Raw genomic sequence first — 10,637 nt, forward strand, 5'->3', positions numbered from 1 at the left:
CTCTTTCAATTATATTAAGCTTGTCCAGAATGTCCAAAATAAAAAGAATCCTCACCTAGAATCTTCGGATTTATCAAAATAATTATTTTATTTCATTATTACTTGTAAATTTGTTAACCTTGTCAAGTATAGCAAAGGGTATTATTATTTTAGTAAATTTGCATGTTAATTAGTGCAGAAATAAAGAAATGATGACAATTCTTTTGTTTCATACAAAAACTAAATATATGGTAGATGCTATGCGTATCACATCAATATAATAACAAAATTTTAAAATATACTCATATATTCACAAAAATTGTTATCTGTAAAATATAATGATAGTGCTTTAAAGATATGAGCAGATAAATATGAAAAAAAATAAGAAATAAGAAATAATAATAAAAAATAAGGAAGAAAAAAAGCCATTTGAGGACTGATTGCCTCTAATTATAAATTGATGTGTATTTTGTCCGAGAGCGATTTGAATAAGATGAAGAAAGGCTTGATGATTGCAGAAATCATCGTCATCGTTGTTCAAGCACTCCTCATCTACTCAATCTGGTATGGCTGCTGCTGCAAACGACTCAAGAAAGACAAAAGCAGTTCAACATCCTCTTCATAATTAAATCAGATGAGTAAATGTACCTATATTAAATATTATATTTTAAAGAATACTGAATTTTTCATTATTGATCCGAATTTCCCATGTATAAGGAATCAAATCAATAAAATCTTTATTTTAGAAGTCTAAATGGCATGAAGACTTTAATAACTGAGAAATAACTTATATGGCGAGTTATATGGCATTTAATTTTGTTGTCATGAAAGATTTTTATTGCACCTTCACATGGATAAATACCGATAAATTTTATATCATTTTCAAATGAAGAGGTCAACTTATACTCATTGATATTCTTGTCATGTGTTGCCTTCCCAGAATTTTGATCAAGATAGCATCTTTTAATGTCCGCCTGGCCATAAAATATATATTGAGCTCTATTAAGGCGGAATATTGAATCTAAAACTTCATAACCACATTGAACAAATGTAAGTACTCCAGCAAAAATATTTGCCTGTAAATTATTTATATAATTGCACCTTTCGGCCCGCCCATGTACAAATCTAAAATTAGAAACTGTATATGGTGAATCCAATTTCTCAAAACAACAAAATGAAACATTATAAAATGGTTCACATGATTCAATATTAAAAGCTGTTGTACTGGATGATTCGCAGTTAGTAAAGTTTGTATATGAGAGAGATGAGTTACCTTCATACTGGTAAATCATAGCATAATATATGGAGCTGTGACCGCCATTACATATTGATCCCTGTTGTATTGTACTATTGATGTTGCCACTGAAATAAGTAAATTGTCCTGAAGCAGGACTATAACTTTCACATGAGCAGAATTTATCGATTACAATGTTGTTCTGATTATCACTTTTAATAAACACTGTTCCTGGTCCTTTGGAAAAAGAGTTTTCGAAGAGTAAAATTGAATAATCTGAAATATTTTCGAATTTGATTGCTCTATCTTGTCTTTTAGTGAACGAACAGATGTATGTGAAGCATTTGTTTTCTGAGACTGTAATAATCTTGTTCTCACCTGAAATGACTTCAGGAGCTTCGATGTTTTTATAGTAAAGAGACCAAATATCTGTGACATTTTCTCCTTTATTAAGATACCGCCCATATATTATTAATTTTATGGCTTAAGTGTGCGCACGCTACCAATTCCCAATAATAAAATTTTGACTATTCAATTTTGATATACAACCCCCTCTCAAAAAAATTATATATACTACGATTATTTTTGATTCAAATGCTGTTCGGCATTAGAAGCAAAAATAATCATAATCAAGATAATTCCAATTTTATATACTTTTTGGGCGCTAAAGCGCCTGTAAAAAAGTATACAAAATTGTTAAATTTGAATAAATGTAAAGTTTATTCATGTAATTTTTAAAGGTACAGACACTTTATAACCTTAAGGTTTCAAAAATGTTGAGGTATTTTAAACAGCCCTAAGTGATTATCTATTGTCAGAAAAGTATTTTAAAGATCAAAATATATGTTATTCCTTGTTTTTCACGTTTTTTTCAAAAAACAGGAAGATATAATTCGAATTTAAAATCAGACTCGCTCTTTTGACAAAAAGCTTGGCAATCATATAGGCAATATTCGAAAAGTATATTATGTATCAGAAAATCAATATGTTAAAATCCAAAATTTCAAATCTCAAAATCTGTTAATCAAATCTCCTTGAAATGCCGCACATGTATCACCACATCTATGTATACATGCATACTGAAATCTAACAAGAATTGTTAAAGATAATTATTAGATTTTAACTTATTTGAGGTATTTAATATGAAAAAAGTTTTGTTTGAGTGTAACATCAGCATGCATTGTATTGCATGATATGATCAGAAATGTAGCCGCATTTCTCCATCTGAATATAATTCTTGATTCAATTATATTTTATTTTGAATGTCATTTCTGTTAGTGTTATGCGATAGAAAGCTTTAAGAATGGAATATGAAGTATAAGACACATGTTTGAATGAATTATTGAGAATTTGGATCACCCCTAAATTGACAAATTGTGAGCAAAATTAATTTATATGCTAATAAATATGCATTTCAACCGTTATAATTTCGCAAAATGAGGCGATCTCAAGCCAAAATTTAATTACAATGATTTGTGTAATAACAATTATATACAAATGTGGATATTATCTTGCTTAAAAATTCAAGAATCATCATATTTTTGAGATTTCCAAATTATATTATTTTGCAGAATGGAGTTAGAACCTAGAATTCATAACTTAAGCTCCTTATATGAATCGAAGAACATGTATACAAATAGTTTATTTGTATTCAGACTCGTAAGAGTCGAATAGCTTCTAATCAAGGTAAAATTTTTCTGAAAATTATTCAATTTTAATAATTACATAAATAAGCATCTCATTACCATATTTTTCATTTTAAACAGCATTCAAAAATATTCTAATCAAACGATTTTCAAATTGAATTTTTGAAAAGGAAGAATTGAAATTTTAAAATCATATTCAAAGATACTTATTTATTTGCTATGTGTGCTTTCCTCAAAATTAGTCGATTAATAATACTGACTCCTTCTGAAATTTCAAATGAATTGAATCATTTTGAGAGAGTCTTTACGATCAACAAATGCATAAATTAACGTGTTAATTACTGTATTTTAATATACAGGTTTGAATATGCACAATCACAGTTTCTTTCAAATGTCAAGCGTTCAAATATAATCCACTGACTTCACTTTAAATCAAAGCATGGGTTGCTGTTCGTGCTTAGCTAGAACAATCATAGGATTAGTAAACATGATTGTGCTTATTGTAATGATAGTTATTATTTGCTTCAGCTGGGATCAGATAAAGAAAATCAATATTGATGAAGTACATAGCTCTAAGAATGTACTCATATTCGTCATTGTAGTTATTGCTTTCATTGCGCTCACATGCATCATTGGTTTCTTTATGTTTTGTTACAATAAAAGCAAATGTTTCAGAATCACATATGCAATATTGTACTTAGTTGTAGTTATCATTGAAATCGTCTTGATCGCTTGCTCAGTGAAGGATTATCAAACAATTTTGGAAGATGCTGAAACGTGGTGGATCGAAAACGAAGGAACACAAGATGTAAAAGATGTCGAATCGGATTTGGAATGCTGCGGATTCAAAGTGCCATATAATGCTACAGAAATGGAAAACTGTGGATATCAGCCGACTAATTCATCAAATATTGAAACTTGTTACAATAAGATTGACGAAAAGTTGAAAAAGTCAAAGAAAGGCATACAGATTGCAGGAATTGTCATTCTTATAATACAAGCACTTCTTCTTATTTATTCTCTCTGGTATGCCTTCTGCTTTAATTCTTGTAAAACTGAGAAAGTTAGCTCATCATCTTAACATGCACTAAACTGCATCAATGATTAAAAAAAAGTTTTTTATTAATAATTTCTTTTTTGTTATTAACTTTCTATTACCTGGCACAAGTGTTTTATCTTTCTTTTCTTTCATCTAAATATCCTAATATTTTCTTTTTTAAACAATAATTGCTGGGATAAATATGAATTATTCTTTGAATTTATTGAGAACCTAAATATTTTAAAGATGATATCCCAGAATTAATTTTCACTTTCAAAGAATTAAATGTATAAATTGAAGCAAATGCTAGAGAAATGTATGCCATATCTTTATATTCATAATGAATATAAAACCAAAATTACTAAATAAAAAAAATAATATTTACAAACAAATATAAATAAAAAAAATATAAATATAAATTATGTTAGAGAGTATTCAATTATCTTTCCAGTTGATGTTGCAACGCAAACAAGAGGTAATGTCTGATGGAAAGACACGATGCAGCCATTTCCTGATTCCTTCAAAACACTGATTACATCACCATCAAGAGTCAACAATTTTGGTGGAGATTCCTGAGAAGAAATGCACATTACAGGGGAATATCTATGGCTGTCGAAAGAGAAAACAGACTTACTATCTGTTGAGTAAACTTCATGGAGATTTCCAAGATTATTTCCAATAACAACATGACCTTCACTGTCGCATATAACAAAGATATTTGAGTCATCTTTGTTTGTAGAAACAACAGAGTTTATCTTGAAAACTTGTTTCTGTTGAGGATCAGCAGTTATATCCAAAACCCTTGACGACGAAGAAGTATCAGAAGAAATAGAAACATCCAAAACAATTAATCTTCCATGCGAGAAACCAACACAAACATTTTCACTCATACAAATCACAGACATTGCTGTAGAATGTTCATTATCATGGTTACTTAATGTATTCCATTCTCCTTTCAACAATTTAGTAAATGGATCGAAACTTCTTATCGATCCGCAGTTTCCTCTAATACTTACAATGTTTCTGCCGCAAATATCAACGAATTCTGGGATGTGGCTATTCGCGTATCCATCAGATCTAAAACTAATCATTGGATAATTCGTTTTCATGTTCCATCCGTAAATACTTCCATTATCTACACCAATAAACAAATAAGTATCATTCTCAAATGTGTTATTCGCGAAAGAAAAACTCGTAATTTTAACATGCCCGAGTTCCAAAACTTTTTCAACATTGTTTTCATATAAAACAACTACTTTTCCATCCTTAAAACCAAGTGCTAAAACCAATGTCAATTTATCATAACATATAATTGTTGGCTGCTCATTAAATTCGTATCTATGCTTACTAACAACTTTATAATTACTTAAATGCTCAACAGCAGCAGGTGGCAATCCACACAAACCAGTTTCTTCGAAATAAATCGGATGCAAACCTCGTTTCGAAGTTTGTTTCATAAACAACTTATATAATGAATCTCCTCCACTTTCTATGGAAGCTTCTTTCAGTTCTTCCTCAATCTCCCTTTGTATTAAAATAGGTGTCGGCGGCGGAGAAAATGAAGGAAAATTCAAAGGAGCACTGCTACAATTTTGAGAAAAATTGTGAGTTTTCGGTTTGATACAAATTAATTTTGATGTATTTGTTTTCAAACTCTGACAAACTTTTGAAACTGAAGGATGCGGGTCATCACTTAAGAACTCACAAAGAAACAAACCACTGCTTACGAATACTTCCAAATATTCTTTATCACGTTTAACTTTGTTCAAATACTCACAAACATTTTTGAAAATATTAAATCTTTCCAAACCAACGTTTTCATGATCTTCATCAAGTTTAAACCATCTAGAAAGTAAAGAACCAAACAACTGATGCGCCATTAAACCATTAGGAATATGATCTATTACTTTTTCCCTGTAAATCGATAAAAACCTTGTCAAAAACAAAGAAAAATTATATCGAACTAAATAACTACAATCAAAACCGCATTTCACGGATAATCCGAATAAATCAACATTAATAAAGTCTTGGCCACTCTGTAACAAACAAGGTAAAAGAGATAATGATGCTGCACGTACATATTCAGAGTTATGATAAACAAATGATGCTGCTTGTATATGTAATCCGAAATTATAAAATGAATTAATGTCTAAACCGTAATTATCGAACATTCTTCTCTCTAATATCAATAACCACATCGTTAAATCACTGTTCGATGTTTCTAGAAGGGTTCTTAATTTAATTAAAAACTCATTTCGTGTGGAAAACTGGCGAACACAGTCATTATGAGGGAGAAGTGTTGCTACAATGGATGCTATCAATGGTTTGATGTCTTTGTCGGTGATTTCATCATCAAAAAGTACTTTTTCAAGGATAATTAAATCATTTGAAGGAGATATCTCTAAAATATAGTTCTGATTCTGTTCAAATAGAGTGACAAGTAAATAACTGATCGATTTGAACGTGTCTGGATCAGATTTGTAATCAAAATTAATGAAATAAGAAAATAAAATATCAAAATGCGCAATTTTCGCAATTTCTTCTCTGTTTTGTTGCGACAATGACGCGTAGTTGGCAAGAAGCCTGATGGATTGGTTCTTCAGCTCTTTGTTCTCTGGAAAATGGAATAATAATACTAAATTCGCAATACTTGACTTTTCTTTGGTCGGACACTGAAGAATATTCGTAAAAGTGGACAAAGCGCGGTTGTATAAGTCAATATCTGAATTCAAATACGTTCCATTGGAAATAATTGTAAGATCTAGCGTTGTTCGCCATTGTTGCCACAAGGGATGGCCGGAAAGGTCCGGAATATGTGGATGGCAGATAGGATGTACTTGGTATAAGTGTAAAAGGTACTGTGCCAATAAATAATTTCGGAATAATGCGGAAGTTAAGGGATCAGATCGGAAATAGCCTTTGTATTGATCGATTGGTAATATATCTGCTGCGATAGCGTCTGTTATTGCGTCTAATGTCTTCTGTAACGATGAATGTAAATTTGATTTCTCATCTAAAAGGTTTAGATCGATATCTCTGAGGAGAAACATATCTGTAACTAACGTAGTCCTGTAATATTGTAGGATATGACAGAGAACTGCTGTTTTTGTCGGTGTCAATAAAACAGATGTCAAAAAATCATGAGGTAAATGGGGATCTGATGGTAAAGATTCGTTCTCCCCTGTAGCACAAAAGCAAATGTAGTCTTTCCATGGATGGTTGTTTGGGCTTTGGCCAAAATGAATCGTTGCTGTTTCTTCTAGAGTCGGTAATACTGTTGCGGCGTGGCTGCAATCAAAGATGAACCAAACTGGAGGTCCGAGATTCTCGAATAATGTCTTGATTGGGTAATCTACGAAAGTATTTGTTTTTTTGTCTAATGCTTTAATGTTTTCTGTTATGCGTGGGAATCCAAAACCTATGTAATGAAATAATATGCGACCTTGACCAACATTTGTCCTAAGAGAATTTGCATTTGACAATTTATCAATTGTAGGTGCAACTTGAAAAAACATTCGTAACACTTTTCGATAGTTTGAATATTTTTCGTGCATGTAATCTTGGAGATATGCTGAGAAATCGCTTGGTAATATATTTGACATATTCCGCCACATATAAAGCATTGGTTTACGTGAAAAATAGTCTGAATCTGGCTGTGGGAAGAGATTGGACTGAGAGCACATGAGGTATACGCAATCAACTTTCTGAGGCAATTGAGGATTTTGTAAAAAAATAGGCTTATTTAAATCCGCAATATTATAATCTTCATCTGATGGCTCAGGATATGTTGTTAATTTTGTTTCTGAAAGATTCTGAAGCTTAAATAAAGAAGTAAAATGATCAATTGGATTGCTGATGATATTATGAGCTTCCAATCCCTCAATATCTGATCCTGAATCACTATACTCCAATGATGAGGATTCACTAAAATCTTGAAGCCCTACAATAGAGCTTCTTGGCAAAGTCATTTTAGAAAAAATTCCCAAGAATAAAGATATCTGTTTTTTATGATGATATCAAGATAATATGCTTAGTAGTTTTTATGATCATCTGGATAAGAAGTCTGTTCCAATTAAAATTAGTGCGGAATTATTTTCATGCTGAGTTGTCAATTTTACTAATGGATATATACTTATCTCATGTTGGGAAACGCATATACATGGAATCGCTGATATTTCTGATATTTCAAAGATTTTTAAAGGTTTTTGACGTTATATATTCATTTATGATATTCTTTTTCTTTTTTACATATATCATTTCTTTATGAAATTCTCTTTCTATTCACATCTCTCATTATATTTATGAAATCTAGTTTATTTTCAGATATATTATTGCTTAATTGGATTCTCATTTCTTTTATATTAATCATTGTTTTATAGAATTCTCTTTATTTTAATATCTGTTATCATTTTATTGCATTTGTATTCTTTTCACATCTATTGTTATTTTATAAAATTCTTTTGCTTTTAAGATATGTTATTATTTCATAGAATCCTCTTGCTTTTCATATTCATTATTGTCTAATTGGGCTCTCTTCCTTTTTATATTAATCAATATTTAATAGAATTCTCTTTAATCTTATGTCCAATGCTGTTTTATAGAATTCTCTTTCATATCATATCTATCATTGTTTTCTGAAATCCTATTCATATTAATGAAAGCCCTTTAAGGGTGCACACGAGAGGATCATGTAAACTTCAGAATTTAGAACCTTATTTTTAGGCATTATCTTGGCTACCTATTTAGGCTCGAAAAGCTAAAAATATCAAAAAATACAACTTGACTCCATTATGACCCTTTCATGGAGGTAGTTTTTATCCGCTAGTATTTTCCCTTTGAATCTCTTTACAATTCGAAATCAAATTCAAAACTCAGTAGAAGAAAGGAAGAATCGACTTACTACGGTTGTAATACGAATAAATACATATATTTAATTATTTTTCTTTACATAATAATTGTTTGAAGCTCATATTCGATCAAATTTTTAAATAAAAACATTAAAATGTTGAAAATGTTCATATATTTTAATAGGGTTTTGGCACTTTATTGAGGAATTACTACATACATAGTCGAACTGAACTTGATATTTTGAAATTTAAATTATTTATCAAAATTAAAATTTAACTTGAAATTTATAATTATTTAGTCATATTTTGCATAATTCTAAGTAGATTTTGTAAAAAATCAAGAAAGAAAAATTTTAACGTGGTTTATTTTTTCTTTTTTATAATAATACATATTATTATATAATTAACATATTCATAATGTTTCACCCTTTCAAAAATATAATCCTCCTCCTCTCAAATAAACGTACATACGGGTGCACCCTTAAAAAAAGTTCCAAAATTAATAAATGTTCTTAAATGTAAATTTCTGCATGATAGAGGCTTGTTTAGACCATGAAATTGATGATAGGTTCAAAAAAATATATGTTCTCTATTAAAATAATTGAAGTTTTTGATAAAATCATCATTAAAGAAGTTTCATTGTATGTGTGGTTAATGCAGTAATGATTAAAAATAGATAATTGCTATTTTTTAAAAATATTTTTAATACAATTAAATGAAACCAAATGTAATTGTTCAGTTCCGAATTGTATAAAATAATATAGAATTTAATTGCTATTTTTTTCAGATATCTAATTTCCTTTAATGTCACTTTTACGATAATTTATATAGAGATAATTGAATATATCTGAATAAAGAAATAAAAATTCAGGAAAAGGACCGTGGAATATTGTTTAGTATAATGTCTAACTTATTGATAAATCTTATTGTGAAAAATTGAAAGAATAAGGATAAATTTTTATACGATTATTGGATAAAAGTTTATGGGATAGTAAAATAATAAGAAAACGTAGGATAAAATTTGATCAAAAGTTTTGAAAGGGGTGAAGTTCAATAATCATGGAAAAGAAATCGTTAGCATAATTAGGATAATTAGAAATTTTAGAGGAGATGGGTTCGGACAGATAAATTTTGAAAATATAATTTGGCTACAATGTAAAATGCTGTTCAGAGATTTGTGATAAAAAAGATAGATATGATCTAGTAATCATAATGGTACAAAAATAAGCCTAATGAGAATTGAAAATTCTCAATAATATTGAAAAGAAAAAATGATCCCTTGTTCAATTTTTGATATCATTATCGTTTATACAATATTATCAAACTTATAGAACTACATGGGTATAGCAATATATCAAAATTTTCAGATATATCTTTTCGTAAAATAGAAAATTGAATCATAGAAAATTGAGAATTGTCAAAACGATGACATTTTATAAACTAAATATTCCATCGTATTTATCATATTCTTTCTTATAGACTTAATTACAATTTAGAATATTTTTTGATAGCCGATTCTATAATCTCATTCAATTAATACATTGAATCATTTCCCAAAAAAAACAAAACACTTTATTATCAATTTCCTCAATGGTAGTTAGACCCGAATTTATTTTTAACAATTTTCAATTACTCATAAAATTTGACAATGCATATCTTTATTCTATCTATAACACTAATGGCATTTTTTACAAATATTCGTCGATGACGCGAATCCGCATATGCATTAATAAATTAATAATTGGCAATATTATAATATATATTTATCGGCAACGAATTCCTTAAAATGGCTTCATCTTAGTTTTGAATTAGTTTGTGAGCTCATTCAATATATTCAATACATAGTAAAATTTATGAGGAAAATTCAATTAGCTATTGAATTGAATTGAATG

General features: G+C 29.3%; 3 protein-coding genes across 3 annotated transcripts, besides 1 other annotated feature; 2 read left to right on the forward strand and 1 right to left on the reverse strand.

Annotated features, from left to right (window-relative positions):
• Positions 1-439: 439 nt before the first annotated feature.
• Positions 440-604, forward strand: TVAGG3_0754220 (uncharacterized protein; the record flags this gene model as incomplete). The annotated part of the gene is made up of 1 exon (XM_001330499.1): positions 440-604. One exon carries the CDS (start codon positions 440-442, stop codon positions 602-604), a length of 165 nt encoding a protein of 54 aa, XP_001330534.1.
• A 2,694-nt stretch (positions 605-3,298) lies between these two features.
• On the forward strand, positions 3,299-3,940 carry TVAGG3_0754230 (tetraspanin family; the record flags this gene model as incomplete). The annotated part of the gene is made up of 1 exon (XM_001330500.1): positions 3,299-3,940. The coding sequence occupies one exon, from the start codon at positions 3,299-3,301 to the stop codon at positions 3,938-3,940; it is 642 nt and encodes a 213-aa protein (XP_001330535.1).
• A 353-nt stretch (positions 3,941-4,293) lies between these two features.
• Positions 4,294-8,106, reverse strand: TVAGG3_0754240 (regulatory-associateD protein of MTOR family; the record flags this gene model as incomplete). The annotated part of the gene is made up of 1 exon (XM_001330501.1): positions 4,318-7,866. One exon carries the CDS (start codon positions 7,864-7,866, stop codon positions 4,318-4,320), a length of 3,549 nt encoding a protein of 1,182 aa, XP_001330536.1.
• Positions 8,107-8,568: 462 nt separating this feature from the next.
• Positions 8,569-9,226: a mobile genetic element.
• The last annotated feature ends 1,411 nt before the right edge of the window (positions 9,227-10,637 follow it).

This window comes from Trichomonas vaginalis, chromosome III, assembly GCF_026262505.1.
Source record: "Trichomonas vaginalis G3 chromosome III, whole genome shotgun sequence".
Classification (NCBI taxonomy): domain Eukaryota; phylum Parabasalia; order Trichomonadida; family Trichomonadidae; genus Trichomonas; species Trichomonas vaginalis.